The 21,774-nt window shown below is 39.3% G+C and overlaps 2 protein-coding genes across 2 annotated transcripts in view; one reads left to right on the top strand and one right to left on the bottom strand.

The window, feature by feature from the left end:
• Window positions 1–2,924, top strand: part of lmbr1 (limb development membrane protein 1) — a 32,762-nt gene extending 29,838 nt beyond the window's left edge. The window contains exon 17 of the mRNA XM_075452994.1: window positions 244–2,924. Coding sequence (XP_075309109.1) covers window positions 244–329 — 86 coding nt within the window. The 3' untranslated portion in view covers window positions 330–2,924. The remainder of the gene's footprint in view (window positions 1–243) is intronic.
• Window positions 2,925–3,270: 346 nt separating this feature from the next.
• Window positions 3,271–11,766, bottom strand: rnf32 (ring finger protein 32; the record flags this gene model as incomplete). The annotated part of the gene is made up of 6 exons (XM_075453101.1): window positions 3,271–3,755; window positions 4,627–4,794; window positions 7,864–7,972; window positions 9,835–9,992; window positions 11,300–11,442; window positions 11,526–11,766. Coding segments are annotated over 6 exons (1,077 nt in total), but the record flags the coding sequence as incomplete, so codon positions are not given.
• Window positions 11,767–21,774: the final 10,008 nt, after the last annotated feature.

Below are 21,774 nucleotides of genomic sequence, written 5' to 3'. Positions count from 1 at the left end.
GACAAAATGGAAGAAATTGCTGTAAGATCCAATGTGCTGTGGAACTGACATGTGACAGAGGATGGGGCTGGTCTCAAAGGCTTGTGGTGACAGGCCCTGGATGCTTGATACACAGGGTGGTATAGGGTTAGAAAATGTCAGACAGAGGCACTGAGGGAAGAAGAGGACATCAATACCTCTGTCTAAGTGAAAGGCTGAGGCTTCTTAATGAGATTTTTTTTTGCCTTATCTCGCACTGCCCAGGTCTGGATAAATTGCAACTGTCAAACAGCCCCACAGACCCTGAATCTGGGAAGCTCTCGGCCAACGGGCATCAGAAAACTCTGTGAAAAGGACGATAGATCAACACACACACAGAGACACACGTTAGCAGAGCCAAAGGGAGATTTTCGGCAATACTGACTGCTGAAAGGTGAAAAGGATTGGAAGGAACTTAATAAACCCAGGCAGTGTCTGACTGTTGTTGCAAATGGAGGCTGAGAGCAATTTAGCTTCGTGACATTCCATCCTCTGCATCTGGGATGGAAGCTGGAACAGAGCCAGAGCAGAGACGGAGGAGTGAAATGGAGTGGCATCACTGCAGTGACCTTGATGCTAACCTCAACCATGACTGTGACTTCAAACCACCCATCTCTTGCTTCAGGGGCATTCTTCCCCCTGGCATTGTCACCTGGTGTCCGTCTACAACCTTTACACTGCTGTACAGGACAAAAGCAGATGAAACAATGTGTCCTCTGCTTGGTTTGCCTGTGTCAAAGTCTTAAATCAGCCTCTGTAATCCGAAAACTTAAAACACACCATCGCAATTTATTTCAAAGTCAGTTTTTATCTGTGCAAGAATAACTCACAATTAATGGTTTACAGTTGGTTTTTAATCATAACGAGAACTGATACGGGCATGAAAAGGTGTCACTTTGTCATTTTTGCTCAAAATGTGAAAATAACAGTATGTAAATTAGTCTTTTATTTACACTCATCGCAGCCAGTACATTAAACTGCACGGCATCAGTGCAGTTCAGCTCTTATGCATTGGGACTGTCATTCTAAATGACAGGCCTCGAATTTTAGCCCTCCCGCTTTCATTTGTCTTTTTTATCTGGCTTTATGCAAGTGCGCTTTAACTTTATTGATGATGTCATTAGTTTGTAAGATAAAGGGTAAAGTTTTTTTTTTTCTGTCGTTCTTTTTTTGAGGTGCTCTAGATTTGACTTGAGCTACTCTGTTAAGTGGAACTGATATCGGGAGTTTTATCCACCTCATTCTCACTGGGTAGAATGCTGTAGTGCATTTCACACAAATCTGAGGTTGTATTTCCAAATATTTGATATGGACATGTTAAGAAAATGTCATCACACTTTTGCTAATCCCCCCAAAAATATTCTGGGCACCGAAAATTTGCCCATTTGTAAATGTTGTATTTACATGTACATATTATACTGTTTCATACCTTTTTTTTTTCTTTTTTTTTTCCCCATTCTTCTTCTTTTGTGGATGTAAATATATTGAGCTGTCACTGAGCCCACTGAGGGTCTGACTCAATAAGCATTTTGTGGAATTTTTTTTTCTCCCAGTAATATACCCCTAAATCTGATGCAAATACGTCACAATTTGAACACACACAACACATAAGTCAAGGACATCCAGCCTTGTAGCCAGGAGAAAGACACGGTGACTCAGGCGCCCCCTTTAAATGTCACTGCATTGCTGCATAATCTTCTAAACTGTGATGATCCTTGTCTCCAGAACCACCGTGAATGCCTTATATGATAAGCATGTCACAGGCGTAAAGTTAAGGGTGATTGTTGTTCTGTGGAGTTTTATGCACATTTACATTGTGATCCTCTGTTTGCCACTAAGGCTTTTGTCTCGAGCCAGCTTGGATGTCACATTTCCTTTCACCACGAATGTTATCACAGTGGCTCCATTTTCACTAGACCAATTCTCTACCCCAAAAATAAACTTGAGCACATTATAGGATAGACTGGAGTGATCCTGTGTTACTTTTATGGTGTTTATAGATGTTTTTTTAATTTATTTTCTTTCATGGCACCTTAAGAGACCGAAGATGATGAAGGATAACTGAATTCATATATTCATTGGAATACTTTGTTTCTTGGAGCAGAGAGTGTCTCGCATTAAAACTGCAAGCAGTTTGGCGGTACATAGACTGGATATATATTTCAACAGAGCAGAGTAAGGATGCCATTTCAGTGGAGCAGGTTTATACAGTGTGCAGTTGTGTCATTTCATTACTTTTTTGGCTACAGCTATTCTATGGATGTTTGGATTTGGACCACACTGATCTGTGGATGCTGTGAAAAATAAATCAACTTGTGGTGATATGGTAGTAATAAAAATAAAAAAAAAGGATTGATGAAAAATAGCTTGATGAGCTCATGAAATCCAGGAGAATTTTATTTCTTAGTCTGGATGAACTAGTTTAACTGGCTTGATCCACACGATAGCTGTGCTTAAATCCACTCGGCTACAAAAACTGGATATGTGATACTTAGCAGGGAAGTGTCCTAGCAGTTGCTTCTTAGGTGAGAACTGACAGGGTCATTTTCAATTTGAGCAGGCTTTCTCTAGTTGCCTTTACAGCACATCTCTGCATCTCTGTGTTCTGTGTTGGGGGTGGGAGGAGGGGCATTTTGGAGATTGTCTGTACTGTAAGTGAAGCAGCTTTTATTTCTGTCCATATGTCAGTCGATGCTTGCATGGAACTTTTGGTACATGTTTTGTGAATGTATTTTTTTACAATTTCTCAGTTTGTAAAGTGTTTAATTATTTTTGATGTTTGTGTGTTTGCAAATAAAAGAAAATGCTTCAACATATTTACTATTTGTGACATTGAGAGCATTAGTGTTGGCCAACAAGATTTCAGTATGTATGTTTAGAAAGGCTTATTCACGAATGGCTTTTTAAGGGGGCTTCCAGGTGTGATAATGTGTACATCACAGACCCTCAGCATAAACCTTTTTTTTTTGCATGTCAAATCTCCACTTTTCCTCCCAAATTTCCTATCTATTTTCTATTCTACTACTATCAAATAAGGGCATACGGATATGGATAAGAAAAATGGAACCATCTTCATGCTTATGCTCTTAATATTGGAGCTGGAGACAGTTAGGTTGTAAATGGCACCGTTATACAGCTATATAGTAGAGCCAAAACTATATAAAAGGTTGTTCAGGTACAGCTGATAATTGCCAGAAACTCACGTGGCGGTGAACTATGGCACATTTATTTATTTTTATATTAGGATCAAATACAAGAAATAGTGTGTCGTGGTGGGAAGTTTGATTCACTACATCATGAAAAGGAGCTGGGCAAGCTGTTTACCATCTTTATGCTAACCTTTAGCTTGCCTTTTAATCCTTAGACATAATGAGCATGTCATCTTATTCTGCAAGAACGTAAATCATATTTTTCCAAAATGTGCAAATATCCAATCAATGACATCACAAAGTTAATTGTACTTTAGCTGACACATATAATTAAATGTGCTGATTCAAAATCCCCCCTCTGCCTGGTTCGATTATCTTTTTGTGGTATGCAGATCTGCATAATGGACATGTAGGTCTGCTATCTGTTGTGAAGGCTTCAAAGGCTTCTAAGCAGGGCTGGTGGAAAAGGTGGGAACAGGACAGAAGTACAGTGTGTCTAACTTGTTGATGGTGCAATCTAGCAGACTCCGTTGGGGGGCACAGTGCAGTCAGACAGATGGGGCAGTCCCAGACGCCTCTCTGGACGACCTGTTCAAGTTTAAAGAAAACAGTATTAGTTCTTTTTAGATCCAGTTCTACAAGTTTGTGAGTATATTAGTTTGTTGAGGAAAATGAGCATAATCAGAAAATGTATGCATGACTTTAACAGCCCTGATGATTAGGAGGTAATAATACTGATTTCCCACAAAGTGAGGGCTATTTATTTATAAAGAAGCCTGAAACTACCTGTCAGCGCTACCCGACAGGCTCGATTTGACACAAGGTGTTAATATGTTTATCAGTGATCCTTACAGAAATAAAGCGGCACGTGCACTCCACTAAAGATTAACTAACGGCAGCTTCCTCTATTTAGTGCCCTGCTGTTAAATGTTTCATAATGAGCTGCACTCCACTTTATAGAGTTTGCACCCTTGAAAAAAGGTGCAAGGTATGTGCTGAAAGCACATTCACCATTTGATACTTCATGTCAAGGCTGAGCCACTCCTGTCTTGTGCTCAACCTTTTCACACCAGATATAGAAAAAAAAAAGACATCTTCTTTGCACACACCCAACCCCCTTGATGGAAAACGGCACTGTCTGCAAAGAAAGCCAACAATGGAGCTGTATGGAACAGCAAATCTTAATGTCTTTTCAGCTTCTCAGTAGCTGAAAAGCATGTCGTGCATTATCAGACTTAGTCATGTTTTTTAGTAAACAAAGGATTATTAGCCTCACGTATCATTCACATTCACTCAGTTAAGTGAATGATCACGACTGGAGAGATATGTGCCTTCTATATAGCAGCTGTGATGCTGTTGTCCCATTGCAAGCATTAACATGTCAAGAGGAAGGAGAGGCTGGAGGAAGAATCAGACTAGGATTAGATGTTTTTATGAGGCCCTGTGTCTCGTTTCAGACCTGGCTCTTTATTTGGTCCCAGTCATTCTCCCGAGGTTCAGAGACGCTCTTTCTTTCCAGCTGCTGGAACACTCGTCTGCTTGATGACAGTGAGCGGTCGATATCACTCAGAAAAGCCTCCGTGTCGGTGTGACAGTATCGGACAAAGCTGTCATTCAACTCCTGCAACTAATTAGAAAAACCATTTTAGTGGCACAAAGGATGTGAATGTTTCATTCAGTAACACAATAGATTCGTGTTTTCAGCAAAGATTAATTGTGTGTGTATTGTAATGGCTGAGGCATGCTGACAGGGTGCAGTTGTTTAAGAGCCAGATCAATACAGTCACATCTCCCACTAACATGGAGAATTAATGGAAACCAGTAAAAAAAAAAAAAAAAGATGGTGCTGGGAAACATGGAAACAAACACACCACTGACACCCTTGCTGCTTTAAACAGTCACATAAACATGTTCTCTCTTCTTTCTTACACAAACCATTCTCCAAGATAACTGCTCCTGAGATGACTTTGATTTACAGACTTATTTCTGGAGCAGGAATGTAACCAGGCCCACACCTGGGCAGTGCTCCGGTGTTTCTCACCTTGACATGACATAGATCCCATGAAGGCTTTTCTTTTTTGTTGCTGCCTCTGAAGCCAGTTCCTTTGGGAATATGGGCATTTTAGTAACCTAGTGTGAGTTTAAATTTCACATGGAGGTTATTTTATGGACTGATTAGAGCACTTTAGACCTAGTGTGTTTCGATTTAACTACTTTTATAGCACTAAATAAGATTCCGTATTTCCCCATCACAATGTTTCCCTGAGAGATGATCATTTGAGGGGCGCTGGAGCCTATTCCAGCTGTCATTGGGCGAGGTTTGGTACACCCTGGAAAGGTCGCCAGTCCATTAGAGACAAACAAGAAGAACAACCATGTATGTTCACACTTCCAACAGCCAATTAAGAACCACCCTTTAACCTGACAAGCATGTTTTTGGATGGTGGGAGGAAGCCGGAGTGTCCAGAGAGAACCAACACATGCACGGGAAGAAAAAACCCAAACATGCCAGGGTTAGAACCGGTGCAGCAGTGCTAACCACCACACCAAAGTAAAGCCAAAATGTATACTTTTTACGATCTATTTTTTTATGATCTATTATATTTTCAAAAAGTCAAACTTTATATAAAAAAGCACCCACTAAACAAATCGTATCATTTATAACTTCAAACCATGAGATGTGGCTAGAACTTCTGAAATGATTTGTTCATTACAGACTATTATATATGTATAGCAGCAAATGTCTATTACATATCCTCCTTATATTCCAAAGTAATTAATTGTCTGCACTACTATGAGTAACAATGAGTAGCCTCAGCTCTTGCTTGCACACGTGTACATGTTTTCTCTGACACACACACACAAAACAAACCCTCTCCCTTAGCCAGTCACAGAGACATCAGAATTGCTTTACAGCCAGGCTTTTATCACTAATTAAACAACTGTTAACTATTCAGATGGAGGGTTTTATGTGCCTGGCTGACTTTTCGACAGTCAGGGCAAACAGTACAGCCTCAGGTGAACTTTGCCTTGTTCCACAGTAGATGTGGATGAGAGAAGACGCAGAGAGGTGGGGGTGGGAGGTGGATGCAGAGGCGTTATCTCATGGCAATCCATCTAGATGTCGGTACCGTCTCCCTTAATGTGTTGACTCAGGGTCGGACCTCAGAAACAGAGCAAAAATTGAAAGCTGGGCATCAGGATAACCTGATAAGAATTCTGAAACTGACCTAAGATCTGTATGTTTTTTTTTTCCCAGGGAACACCTGTGGCTTTATGTTACAAAGATGCTTTATAGCAGTCTACTATCATGGGGAACACTGAAAGAATAGGTTTCTCTGTCTCATACAGGTTCCAGCATAGCACTAACACGCCTGTTTGCATTACAGTCAGCTAAGCAAATAAGTCTTCCCCTTGAAAATCACGTCAATCAGACCTGTCAGCGCTGTGTAGCGCAGCTCTTGAAGATCATCCTCGCTGTGACAAAAGATATGAGACAATCTCATGACCACCCACAACCACTGAATCACACAACTTGAATGTAAAGCGGCTGACACAGCCTATGACTCCCTCCAGAGAATGGGAACCTGGACATGGCTTAACGCGTTAGATCAAAGTTAATTGGCCCAGTAAATGCTGTGTCTTTGTTTATGTGACAGGTGAAGGAACGGTTTATGAGCAAGATATTGGAGACTTACAGGGGGAAGGGTAGGACACTCTGACCCTTGCTACGTATTGTAAGTCTGGCCCTCATGCATATGTCAATTTGCTTAATCAGCCCCTCTGAAGCAAACGAGCACTCTGCATGATTGCAACACTTCACACAGAATTAACTAGCCTCTGCTCTTCACATGACATTGGACATACATGTGTTAGAGCTATATCATTTATGACGCAGGGTAAAAGGGTGAATTTTTTAAAGAAATTAATCTCCATCTATGATAAAGCAGGTGTTTGGTCAAGAGGATCGTTGACCAGTGCAGTCTTTGGTCATTAAAGGCCTCAGCTGGGGGAGGTTCACTAGATGGCAATGTTCCCTTTTCCTCTGAGCCACCGTATAAACACTGCGGCTCAAGTCAAACAGCCCTATGCACTGGCTACTTATAAGACAAATGGTGATATGTATGTAAATAATTCATTGCAAGATGAACACCTGTAGGAGAGAACAAGTCCTGAAATGACAACATGCATTAACTATCCAAACACTTCAGCCAACTTCTTCACCTCTTCACCCCCTTTCATCCTGTGTACGAGGACTATGCACACCAGACACTCTTAGATGGATGAAGAAAAATCAGACCCAGACATGCACAGCAGACATGGTCCTGTTGTGTTGACCGGAATCTCCAGACTGTTTAAACTAAAACACAAAACTTTGTCCACTAATGTGAACAAACAGTGTACGATTCACAAAGCATCAAAGGTGCTTTAACGATGAGAGCAGGTGAGGGTCTGTGTGAATGTTAGCACTAGGGTCAGTGAGTCCCTGAAACCCATGTCTAAACCCTCAAGATGTGGTGTTGATCTTGAATATTATTTGACCAACTAAACCCTTGAAGAGTATCAGAGTTAAATGTGGGGAAATTAAAGGAGACTTGAGGAATACAAGCACCCTGTGGTGGGATTTTTATAAATGTTTATGACACGATCCACAAATGCCTGGTGTGATCACGTCAGAGTTTAATACCAAACTCACCTTTTCCTCAAAGAACTTGCGTCTCAGCTTATTGTCTTTTGGGGACTTGGTTTTCTTGACATTTGTGTACCATTTACGAGCAACATAGCCACGCCAGTAGGCCTGAATCCTTGTGACACACACAAAAAGAAAAAGAAATTTAAAAAAGCAAAAAAACAACAACATCAAAAACAAGAACATTTTGCTAAAAACAGCTAAATTCAGACTGGTGATCCATATCATCTTTTTCATCTGAGACACTTTGGGATTCTCTTTTTTATATCCAATAATGATGCTGTTTTGTTCAACATCAGATTTCAGATGTTCTACAAACCACATTTCCAGTGGTTAGTTGTTATATTCTAACTTGTAAAATGTACTGCTGCAAGAAATTAGCATAGATGTAAAATAAAAATTCCTTTCACACAAACCTAATTCCAATAAAGTTGGGATAAAATTGTGTAAAATCTATTGAAGTTGATGGCAGCAACAAAATAGTTGGAACAGGGCCATGTTTCCCCACTGTGTAGCATCCCGTCTTCTTCAAACATCTGGAAAATTAAGAGACCAGTTGCTGGATCTTTGGGAGAAGAATGTTGTCCCATTCTTATCCGATATGGGATTTTAGCTGTGAAACAGTTCTTTGTTTTCTTTGTCGTATTTTGTCTTTTATTATGCGCCATTTTTTCCCCATTGGTAAAGGGTCTGGACTGCAAGCAAGCCAGTCCAGCTACCAGACTCTACAACTCTACAACAAACCAATGCTGCTGTAATAGATGCAATATGTGGTTTAGCATTGTCTGGCTTAAATATACATGGTTTTCTCTGAAAAAGACAAAGTCTGTATGGAAGCACATGTTGCTCTAAAACCTGTATCAGCACTGATGGAGCTTCCATATGTGCGAATTGCCAGTTCCCGGTTCCAAAGACACTAATGAACTCTCACGCCAGCAGAGATGCATAACAAGGCGGAGGATCTCTCCCAAAGGACACGGCATCCATGATTTCCAAAACCAAATTTAGATTGTATTTAAAAAAATGTTTTTTTCTGACGACAGAGCAGTTTTCCACTTAGTCTCAGTCCATTTAAAATGAGCTTTTGCCCAAAGAAGATTTCAGTGTTTCTGGAACATGTTCACTTATTGCTTCTTCTTTGCATGATAGAGTTTTAACCTGCATCTGTGGATGGCCCAGTGAACTGTGTTGACATACAAAGATTTCTGGAAGTGTTCCTGAGCCAATGCAGGGGTTTCCATGACGGAATCATGCCTATTTTCAATGCTGTCCACGCTAAAGCCTGAAGAACACGTGCAGCCAATATTAATTTTTTAAATTTTCAATTGCACAGAGATGTCTTCTCAGAAACTTTTGATAAAATTTTGTACTGTATATGATGACATATTCAAAGTTTCAATTATTCTGAAATTGTTCCACATTTTATAGACAGTTATTTGCAAATGGCCAAACCTCTGCTCATCTTTACTTAAGAGAGATTCTGCCTCTCTAAGGTGCTCTTTTTCAAGTTAATGGCCTGTTGTCAATTAACCTAATTATTAACTAAAATTGCAATTTGTTCCTCTACCTGTTTTTTTCTGTATCACTTACTTTTCCAGCCTTTGGTTGCCCTTATTCCAGCTTTTTTGAGCTTGTATCTTTAATTAAAATAAATCTTTCACTTTCAACATTTGAGGTTTTCTATGCTCTATTTTCTAATAAAATGATGGTTTGTGAGATTTTCAAATAATTGCATTCTGTTTTTTGTTTAAAAGTTTACCTTATACACGTATCGATTTTCTGTAATACATGCTTGTAAATTCTATGTGCAGATGATAATACTTTTAATCAATAAAGCAAAACCACAGAGAGTTTCTTGTAATAAAACGCAATATACATTGTCTTTTATTTAATGAACAGTTCTTATGGTAGTTTGTATCACTGTGAATGTCTAATTTATCAATTCACGAAAACATATTTCTCGCCGTTTGTGTTTACCTAATAGCACACTTATGTCTGAAAAGCCGAGATCCATCATAGATCACACGTGTTTCATACAGCTCCCTTCTGCACATTGGGCAGCTCTTCCTCCCAGAAAACCGCTCAAAGGCCTGCAGACATGCTCTGTGGAAAACATGAGAGCAAGACAGCAACACCTAAAAGGACAGTGAGTCAATGTGTAGTAAATCAAGAGGCAGCATCTAAATTAATCTTGCACTTTAGATTTCACCAAACCTCCTTCCATGACCGACACATGCAAAAAGCGAGACATCCTCAACGTGTATGGGATTTTATGCTTTTGTTCTGAAAAGTTTAAATACAGTTCACAGTCGGTGCACACAAAGTGTGCAGATGTGAGATTTAAGGCTAAATCTGTGTGTATTCATGGACATATGTGAATGTCTGGATCTGCCTTTCAGTTCTATTTGCCTAAAGGATAGAAGGAGTCAGCATGACCCCCAGTGGGCCAACTGGGACCTGGACTATTGCCTCCTTCTACCTGTGAGAGGGGCTCTTATCGTCTAAAAGGAGAACCAAAGCTATGGGGCTTGGCACACAAACCAGTTTACTCAGACCTCTGAGGACAAGGGGGAGGCATATTGATTTCCCATTGTTTTGGGCCTGACCAACACACTCCATCACCGCTGAAAGGGCCCCCTGCAGTGTACAATTTCCAGGACCTCGACAAACCATTAAAATACAGAGAGATTTCACATCTCTCCATGCTTTAAGGCAACAGGGTGCCGGTCAGATCAGACATACAATATAGAAATGAAATAGAACATGAACAAAAGCAACCTTTTCTATTTCAATCCTAGCCTATTTCAAATAAATTCTGGTTGGTATTAAAGTCTAGACAGTAAAGCGAACATTTCAGTCCAAACAACTGATTCACAACAACTGCTGCTGTAAGCACTTTTAACCGTGATATTAATGTGATACAAGATTATAACACAATGACACTGTCACAATATGAAGGCTTGCAGAAAAAGGCGAAATCAACAAAGATTCCCTCTTGTCACTTTCCCTTGTTAGCAGGCTCTAATTAACTTTTTTCACCCCTGAGTCAAACTAATATTTACTCATGCATCTATGGCAACTGTGCTTTGTGAGGCCGCCCATTCTAGTCCCACATTCTTGAGGAGATTGGCATCTTAAAAGGGGATCGGAAAGGTGTAAAAGACTGAATGACCCTCACAGTAACACACTGATTGCTACATCATCACATCACAGTTGAGTTCCAAGGCAATATGGGTAAATTTGTACAGTTGTCTACACAGATTAGAACATACAGGAACTGCAGGGGAGAGGGTGGCTAAGGAGGGGTGGGGGTGCTTTGTGTGCGTGTCAATGTGTGTACGGGAACACAGGTTTCCTTGAGGACAGACACAGAACAATGAAAATGTGTAAAAAGAAACTGCCTAACAGAGAAATAACAGTAGCTACTGTGTTGGGGGAATACCTGAGGCTGAAGGTGAAACTCCTCCTTGCATATTGCGCACGGCTGGGCCGATTCCTCCTGCAATTCAGACCTCGCCTTGATCTGGGTCCATTCATCCTCTGTCAACCTTTTTCCAGGGGAGGCCACCAAACCCAGTTTCTGAGCTAGAAGAATTTAGAATGATACTTGTTATACACTTATTAGTCGAATAAAAAAGTCAACACAAAAGCTCAATTGTTTGTGCTACCTAATGTCAAGGGAGGTGACGCAGGGTCAATTACATATTCTCTCTCCTCTTGCCCATCTGGTCTTTGCCGACCCTTCACTTTTTCTCTTGCCCTGGGATCTATGGGGGTTGTTCTGATGCATCTCAGTAAAGGGTCTGACAGTGAAAAATCTGGATGCAGCAGGCTCCGTATGATGTGGTCTTGAAAGGCAGCAGAGGTGTTCACCAAGTTGTTGCTTGCCTTTGACTTCAGGTTCTGTAAAATATGTTCACCACGGCAGTGTTAAATCATAACTGAAAACCAACTTAAACTATAACTTGGGCAAAGCAATAAATGTAGACAAATCTACCTCATTCAAGATATATAAAGGAAACAAATAAAGATGAATTCATTCTTAACCATAATGCCCATAATAGTTAAATAAATTACTGTTTGGTCACATGAAAAATACTGTCATTTTCTCAAGATAATTTACGAATGCAGCACTTCATGTATCAAAGACATTTTTTTTATAACAAAGAACAAAGTCTTTCTTTCCAAAATAATAGAGAGCCTGAACTCATTTTACACAAGAAGTTAATAGTATGTGTTACATTTCAAGGCAAATTTTACCGTAAAGTGCTCGGATTGCACAGGTGTTAGCTATTTAATTAAGTTTTCGGGAGTTAACAGAAAATTGGGCAATTTAATTCTGTACTACAAAACGACAATAACTTCAAGTCGACATTTCATAACGTCTGACAAAATGTATAGGCAAACAGCTCAGATAATAGTAACAATAATTTCAAAACTTGGGCTAAAAGGAGCTCCAAACCTTCCGCTTTTCCATCGTACCAAGTGTTTGAGTGGTTACCAGGTTACCAGTCACCGCCTATCGCGTCACCGCCACTACGTCTCAACAATCCTTCTGATTGGCTGAGCTGAGACATTCTCCTTATCTTATTGGTTATTGTTTACAACGAAAAACACTGATTTTAATTGTGTGATGTGTTTAATGTTTTACTTAAAAACAGTACAATATGCCGTTTTTTTCTTCATAATTCATTTGCCAGTAAAGAGTTTTAAGGCCTATGAATGATGTAATATCATCGATTTTTTAATTTTGAAGTTCCAAGCTAGTACATTACTCAAGTCTACATTTTGTAATTTTTTTAATGTCTACCTTGACCATGAGTTTAACGGTTTTTGGATTATGGAGTACAGTAAACAGGAAACTTTAGAGAAACACATTAAGAAAACATAACAGGTAACACAACGAAACTGAATTCACAATAACAAAGCAAACCTAATCACACAAAGTTCCAAAATACTTCAACGCCAACATAAAATTTCACTAAAGAGTACACTTGAGAAAACTCATCAGAAAACTGATATTTCAGCCAAAACAATAATAAGAAAATCAAAAGCAAACATGGCAACATCTCAGAAAGCAAAAAAAAAACACTTTTTGTTTTATCGTTTCCTCAAATTTAAATTTTTTTTGTGAAACAATGGCGTGTTTTGTGGAAATGTGTTCTCAGTTTTGTCATTGCATTTTGTAAAACTTTATTGGGGTTTTAGCTTTGTGGTGTTTACAGAAATATTGCAGCATCTCAGTGGTGGTGGTGGTGGTGTTCTGTTGTTTTGTTTTTGTTTGTTTGTTAAGAGAAATAATCTAATTATATATAACAATGGAGCCCAGTTGGTTGCAGCATAAATATGCTTAATTCTGAATAGGTTTTGCTAATTCCCTGTTGGCATTGGAAATTTGATATTTTTGCATTGTACTATTATTGTTTCTGATCAAAGTAAAAGCTACTTTCTGCAGTCAGCCTCACACATTTTCTGAGTTGATCCTCTTCTTTCAGCATGCAAACACCATTCTGGTCTTTGAAAACTATGGGTCTCAATCTCACTAATGATTATTTTATTGTCAGAGAGTTGTCAGTGATCAGTTGGAACCTGACTAAAGAGGGTTAGTCTGTGTGTCTAGGTGACTCATCGACCTGTCGTCAGAGTAGGTGCTGAACAAAGCTAAGCTGCTCATACCTGTGCTGTGAGCTAAGGGATCCCTCCCAGGTCACCCTTACATGGAAAACCATACACACAAACACACAGTACAAACTGTCTCTCAATTGTAAGCCCGATGAAAAGTTTGCTTTATTTCTCACATTTGGGGGGATGGGGGACGGGACTTTTAAAATGCTTTGCAGCCTTGATTGACTTTGATGTGCTCAGTCAGAATCAGTGAAAACAGATGGCCGAGGAGAGGGCTAACGGTGAGGCCTGTCAATCCAGGGAGTCCTCTAAGAAAACAAAGTGAAGACCTGGCTCTGGGAGAGGAGGAAACCCCTGAGCTTCTCAAGAGGCTGCCACATTCTTGAGATTAGGACTAGAAAAACCTAGACCACTGCTGTTAATGCCCCAGACAAAAGAATGGAACAATTTATTAGTTAAGAATTCAAGCTCAGAGCTCAATCAAAGGCCTGTCGCCCACATTGCCAGACCTGAAGCCTTGGTTTGTTGTTTTAAGTAAATAATCACGCTTAAAAGATACGGCAAAGATGGGGCTCAACCCCCCCAGAAAGCCTGCATTCTTCCAACTGTCATCAGAATGGATTTTAGTGTGGGCTTTTATTTTCAGCAGGGACACTGTTTGTCTTTTTCTCTATGAATACCATTTTAAAGAGCTTTCTATTTAACTTTCTTCCCGCTGGACCTCTTCACCTTATCTTTGGTATTTTTGGAAAGACAGCTAACCTTGGCATGCAAAGAGCTGATGACTTAACCAAAGTGCTTAAAAAAAGTTATGTGGTGGACAACTGCAAATTTGCACTGAAAAGAAGCTAAAAAAAAAAATCCAGATTACCTTTCCATGCTCATGCATATATCTGAATCCTGAGCACCCAAAAAGATAATCTTGTGAAATTAGTGTAATGCTGATCAATATTTGAATGAATAAACATCTAAACGTGAGAAAATGCATCACATTTTCACAATATCAAGTTGGTAATACTCATAAAATTGGTCTGTGTTCATACATCATACACTCTGATATACTACATTGTTGTCAAATGAATAATTGCTATGAGATATAGATGAGAAAGGGCAGCCCATAATGGTTAATTAACAATTATGTCAGCCAGTGAGATGACCAGGAGGCCAATCACTTTGATAGAAGACAGTGGAGGGGGACAGAAATCAAATTATTTCATGACTTGACCTATAATGCTTCCCTAACATGACTTTAATCACTTCATGGAGCACAGGAGTCCCCCATGGCCGTCTGGGAGTGCACCAGTCAGGACTGGAAGACAGCAGGGCTTTACTATTTGCTGTTATGTCCTGCGTCATTGCTGAGTAAGTAAGCTATAAAAGAACACAGCCATCATTACAGCCGTTTGGTTGCTTTTCAGAGAGATGGAGCTCCTAATGATTAGACATGTCCTTTGTAAATGAAATACAAATCACCCCAGGCTTTTGGTTTTACTTCATTTACTAAGTGCTACATTACCTCATACTTTGGACCCAACAATGGATTTCCTATAAATCTCTGGGTAGTTGAAATGATGAAGGGGCTCACATATCACTAGATGTGCCAGTTCTTATTAGCACTTGAGAAGTTATTGATCGGAGATTTTGATTAATGACCGCCGGTGGCATTCAGAGGCCCATTGAGGCCCCCCTGTGCAACTGGCTGCAACTTCTCTCAATTACCTGCAGTTTGTGCTGACTGCCAGCCTGAGCTCTGGCAAAACGACAGCCACTGCAGTGCCCCAATGCCAGGAATAATAGCAATTTGCCCTCTCTTTCCAGATTCTTCTCCATTATTTAGACATAAATTTAGCAAAAGCAGGGGAAGGCAATAAAGGGTTTGCTTACTGTATAAAGTTTACTGTGTGGTTCACAACCAGAGTGTAGCAAAAAGTGTTGGCTAATTAACAGTTTACAATGACAAAGTTGGCAGATTTTTTGTTGGAATAGCATATCAGTGATTTCAGACAGTGATAGACAAAATTAAGACTATCATTTCTGTCAGCTTCTTTCAACTTCTTATTTCAGCTGTTTTTGTGGGTTAACATTAAGCCATCGTTAGTTTAATTTGAGGACCTTTTAAAAGGATGCTTCAAGTTTTAAAGTTATTAGAATTAAAACTTTTCCAATTTAAACAAAAAAATGTAAAAAGAGTTTTAAAAAAACCCTAACAGAATAGACTTCATTTTGAAGCATTGATTGACAGCCTAACTGCTAATATTAGCATTCTAATTACCTAACACTAGACAATAGCCTCATGTTATACCACTAGCACGTCCACTAGGTCAGTGTATCTCATCTGCACTTAGAACAACATGAGAGAGAGGAAGAATGAACAATGTTCTTCTGAATCAGGTTGAAGGACAGGCAGTCAGTGAATTAAGTAAATGCGTCAATGGCTGTTGGCAAGCGACCATTGGGGAGCAAGATGGCTGCTAGATAAGCCGGTCAGTGAGGGCATCCAGTTGTCACTCACAAATCATAATGTTTGGTCAGGGCTTCTTGGTGTCAGTTTTCAATTCACCAGCTCTTGGTTTCATTTGTCAGTGTGAAAGGTATACCCCGATGGACTTGAGTAGAAGCCCCTCAATATCTAAAATAGATCTCATCAGACCATAAACAAATGTTCTCTACTGTTGATGTAACTGTTCTGGGACCTGTCACCATTGTTACCTGGAAAAAAGAGGAGAAGCTTGTTTGTCATGGGAAGAAGAGTTGTCTAACTCGTGGTTAACGTTGCGTATTTTGCCTGAACATGTTAACAGTGGTCTTTGTGTATGTCTGGAACTTGTGCGCACAGTCCGTATTGTTGAACTCTGTTGGATTGACGTCTTTTTTTTTGTTTATTCTTTTTTTTTTAAATCAATAGGATCTTCTGGTTTTCTTATATACATAAGTATTATTGTTACCTTCCTGTCTTCTTGCACAGCCGTAGATTGCATGTCCTAGCTGGCAGTTGGAAACCAAAATTAGAACAATAATGGACATCTTGAATCCAGTCATGTGCCTCAAACTTAGAACTTGTTCCACCACCTTGTCTACAAATACAGTTTTTTTTTTAGGTGGCTACAAATTCTTCCTGGCCAAGATAATGGTATAGCTGAGCGTCCTTTGCATTGAAAACATTGATAACAACTTCCTATCACTCTATTAACTCCATGACGTGACGCCAAGGCCTGGAGACCTGGAAACCTTGCCCCTGTAGCAAAACAACATCCTGCAGATATTGGACACAAATCATGCAGGTTAGTTATTTATGTGCTGTAGCAGTGTCTGGCAGTGTCCTCTTTACTGATTTAAGAACCCTTTTCATCACATTTTATCAGTTTAAAATGTGCGATGAAACTGGCTTCAGTATCTCAAGGCCATTCCACAGATTTACCAGACCAATTTCCACAAACTGCACCTCAAATATGCACTTAGTTTCTATATACACAACATGTCCTAGTAATAAAGTGAGCATCTTCACCAGTTGATGATCCATGTAGAAATCCTGGACATTGAAAAACAGCACTCTCACTGTTTTGTAGTGGCATTATAATGCAGGATATTTTCATTGTGTACAGTTCTCTTTAAATGTTACAGAAAGAAATGGTTTCATGGTGAAGAATAGAACATCCACTTTGACCAGGTTGTATAGAGTTCCGCAAATCCAATAGCGACAAGGAGTCACTAGATTATTATTTAGGGAGTAAATAGCCAACAATATTGATACACAATAGACGTAGGATATTACTACAATATGTCAATAAATAATTCAAATAAAAAATCTTAACATACAAACAATTTAACTGCAGGGGCACAAGGGTGGGAATGATTTTTAGGAATCGCAGGCAAAAGAGCTGAGGAATGACCGAAAAAAAACATTTAAGTTTTCATTACTTTTGGCTGAGCTCAACATGTAGAGCAAATTTCAATGTAATGCACATCAGCAGGAACTAGTCATTTCTGGCATGGTTGCACGGCCATCTTTCTCCATAATGGACAATAATTGAGCAGAATCCATCTCTATAGCTACAAATAGACCACCATAATGGCCATAAATTGTGCCCTGTTAAGGCACTGAAAATCCAATCACACCCGCTGCGCGTGACAGGCATTGCAACGTCTGTGCTTTCCCTTTTGTCCTTACATTGTGACTCCATGCTGATTGCATACAATGCACACCCGCTGAGTCAAATCACACCTTTTAAGTACAGAGTGCAATCAATTTATCTTTGTGGAGCATTAGAGGCACAATGTATGTCAGTACTTCTGCAGAAAAGGTTCTTGATTTAGACTCGCCATTTGTCTTAAGTAATATCCAGCTCCATTGATGCATTTTGATGATATAACATCAACGCATTTACAGGTACACTCCTTGAACTGGAAACACAGTGCAGTGTTACTCACAGCAGTGGAAAATTTGAGATCTATTCATCAACCTGCTCAAAGAGGAGAAACTGTAAACATAATTAACTTATTTCATTTTCTTTTTTGAAAGAGCACCTGAATTGAATAAGCAGGGCTGCTGGAGACTCTTCCAAACACTGCCATAAATCAGCAGCAGCAGCTATTTCATCTGATTGAGCTGGTGCACAGAGCCTGCAGTTTGCCTGTGCTGTAGGGAAGTGTTTGTGGTGAGTCTCATAAATGCCAAGTTCTTTGGGCAATAAGAATAAATATCACAACCTCTCTCTAGATTTACCACATAATTGGGGACTTTCCCCTTCTACACAAGACCCTGATGTCTCCTCCCCCTACCCTTCATCCATATTAAGGTGAAGAGGGATAAGGCATATTTAGCCTGTCAACATGTACAAGATGATTTAAAAAAAAAAAAAAACTACAAAAAACTATTAGAAGAAGCTTGTTCCAAACTACATTTCGTATTCTACAAAATGTGATGATTTTACAGCAACTTGGCTCTAAGTATATGTACATTCACAATGGAAACCTGGAAAATTAAAGAAATTGATTTGCATAATAAAATAGGAAAAGATCTTCTTTGGTCAGCACTACGTTTGTCTTTTTCAGAGGGCTAGAGGCTTGTCACCTGGTGAGCCAAAAAAGAGGACATTTGTAACATGGGACAGCCATTATCAAAAGGGTCCATTTCAAGGCAAGGTGTTTCTATCACCCTAATAAGTAGTTTTTAATACTCAACCCAATTGTATATTAAACCTATCGTAAATACTGAATATGATACTAAACCTAAAAACCTAAAGTGAACCTCAGCTGAAAACAAAAGGAAATATTAAAGGAATGAAAGTATAATGCGATGTGTGCTTTAATGTAATAGTGTGCTTTAAAAAAACTGTCTTAATTGTCTAAAATGACAAAAATTTTGTCATATCTTGGTGTCAAACTGGTGTCCCATGGTTAAAAAAGCACTTCCCCATCCCCCACGCACCACATCCCCTGCTCCTCTCTCTTTAACAGGATTTTGTGACTTTTTAAATTAAAAGCTTGAAAGTGACATTTGCTCTGATGTGGAAACATTCATATGAGTCATATTTTAGGGAGTAACAAACATCTTATCTGGTTGTTTAGTTCTAAGATGTGCAATTCCTCCTGTCACCTGTAATCTTTTACAGAGGAAGCCCTAACGCGTTGTATTAAAGTGTATCAACAAACGGCCTGCAAGGTCAAATGGATGGGAAGACTTGTTGATAGCGAGGCTCATCAGGAATTCTGTTCAACCAGGTATGATTATTCTTTTTTAACGTCAGCGAGCATTGGCCATGTTTACTCTCTGGAAGACTGATCATGTGATCAGTCATGTGTGGGACACATTTGCCAGGTCAGAGCTGACGTTTTTACAATTTTCCGAACCAGCTTGTAAAAAAATGAAAATAAACGGTGTTTTCATCTGTCCTGACGAGCAACAGCTTTTAAAAAAACTAAAACATAAACCACCTCCATCAAGCTTTAGAAAAAGAAAAAAATAAAGCTTTTAGCAAAATTTTAGGAATTTCTACAGGATATAGACATTTTTCATCTGCCTTTTCCCATAAATTGACAAGTACTGCCGGTACTTGACTTTTATGTGACATCTCTTGAGTTCCTATTAACCTGATTATCAAGCAAACTTTGTAACTGTTTTCAAAAGGTACTATACAAATAATGTTTGTCATCAACATTATCATTATCATTATCATCAGTTTAATAAAGCTTCTAATACCTCTTTCACGACTATCCAGCACATTAAGATGATTGGTAAAGCCAGAGATAAAGCTGAAATTTAATTTTTTAATTAATTACATCCACTTTATGTCAGCAAATGAGAAGAGAGTACTCATATGGCTTCACATGGGACTTTTGTTTATCAGCGTCATTACACTTCATTCTCTTCATGTATTTCACCTTGACAGTTTCCCACATTCAAACACCCATATTGAAAGAAAACTTTCGAAGATTTGTCTTTTGTTGACTCACTCCAAGAACAGTACTGCGTAGAAAACAATACCAAACATTTTGATCATTAAAAGCTTAGCCAATCATGAACAACAGATCAAGTCTCTGCAGTCTGAAACATGTAGCCTTACCACTCAGAGAACAACTCATTCACAACTGTATCACTCATATAGCCAAAAGCATGTTGAGATTCTGCCAAACAGGCCCAGTCTGTTGATTTCTTGTTGGAATCTTAGTGTGTGATGAAAGCTGAAGGAGCAGCATTTTTTTTTTGCATATTTCTCAGTGTGCCAAAGAGAGGTGCAGCCGCAGATGTTTTTCTTTCCATTATCTGTCTGATCGAGTGTATCCCTTCGATTACCTGATAAATGTTTATTTATGACTCTCAACTTTAATGGCACCATTTGAAAGAGAGTATGAAATGACAGAATGGTAATAACATGAACCCCATACACAAAATAACTTTTACTTATTATCGTGATTTGCATGTGGTGATGAGAAGTTGTATTAACTATGGGTTTTCCTATGCCTCAGAAAAAAAAAATCTTGTAAATTGTGATGTAAATTTGATTTTTTTACTGATGTCATTTAACTACAATTTCCCTGCCTCATTCAGGTGTGGAGAGTGTAGAGCTTATCAGTGGGTGTCAGATTAGAAAAGTTGAATATTGGAAATTTAAAGTATACGATGAAACAACTATAAACGTGGAAAACAAACCTAAATCGGAGGGATTTGCATCTACTGTTCCATGTAAGAAAAGCTAAAATAAAGCCCTCCCTCTCTAGCAGAATCCATTATTCAACATGATTGGGATTTTCGTCAGAGCAATTCTGACGTTGATTTACGTAAGCTTCCCTCAGGCGCAACTGATGGTAAAGTAGTCTCCTGACCTGTGTCAGTCATGCTCATCACAGCACCAGGTAAAAATTTTGGAGGGATTGCATTGTTTGACTCACACATGAGGGGACACAATGGGAGGATCCAGTGGGAAAAGTGACAAGCTACTGGCTGTTTGCCTGCTCAGTCCTCTCTGCCAAAGTAAACAGGCAAACTACTCATCTTTTCACACCTCTGCCATCTCCTGACAGAAAGTTACATGGAAGTAAATGAAGAAGGAGCACATCAGACACTACGGACAATAGTTTGGCCTGCTTACAGGTAGCAAAGGTGTTTTGATAGCATGCACAGCCTCAGAGTAGCTATGTCAGTTATGTGATGTTTCTTGGAATAAAGAAGAGCCTCAGAAGATTGTATTGCCTGCTATTTTTTTTTTTCTTTAAAGGTGAAAAAGCAAGAATATTTCTTGCTGAAAGAGAGTCGGAAGATCAAGGCTATTGAGGTGCAGTGCTGACTTGTTTACATTCCTACATGATGTCCCACTCAAAATATCTCATTTGACACCACAAATCAATTTTGAGAGAGATGAAGTGGAGAAAAAAAAAATCTTGTGAAATTCAAACATTTCTATGATGTATATTCCAATTCGCTTAACCTTTTGTTACGGTCAGTAACACTATGTCAGTCAAAATGAGAAGGCTTTTTGTTTATTTTCACCTCAACATATGTCACATACTTGCGCTGGGGGAAAAAAAGCCGCCACACCTGCCTCCTGGGAACCCAAGATGTCATACAAGCAGCACAATACCTGGCCATCAGAAACTGACAACCTTTGAACTGTCAGTACTCAAAATGACAGCATCCACAGAGACTAAACATGACGTGTCAGGCTAAACAAGCTGGCGTGTAAGCAGACGTTTCAGGTCGTGCAACATTGTAACCACAGACAAATTCTTCATCCAGCAGCTCTCTGACCATACAGAGATTTACTCACCTGTACACATACACACCCCCTACAGTAT

The sequence above is a fragment of the Odontesthes bonariensis genome, chromosome 20 (assembly GCF_027942865.1).
Source record: "Odontesthes bonariensis isolate fOdoBon6 chromosome 20, fOdoBon6.hap1, whole genome shotgun sequence".
Classification (NCBI taxonomy): Eukaryota; Metazoa; Chordata; class Actinopteri; order Atheriniformes; family Atherinopsidae; genus Odontesthes; species Odontesthes bonariensis.
Note: the sequence above shows the minus strand (reverse complement) of the source record. Positions and strands in the feature narration are given on the sequence as shown.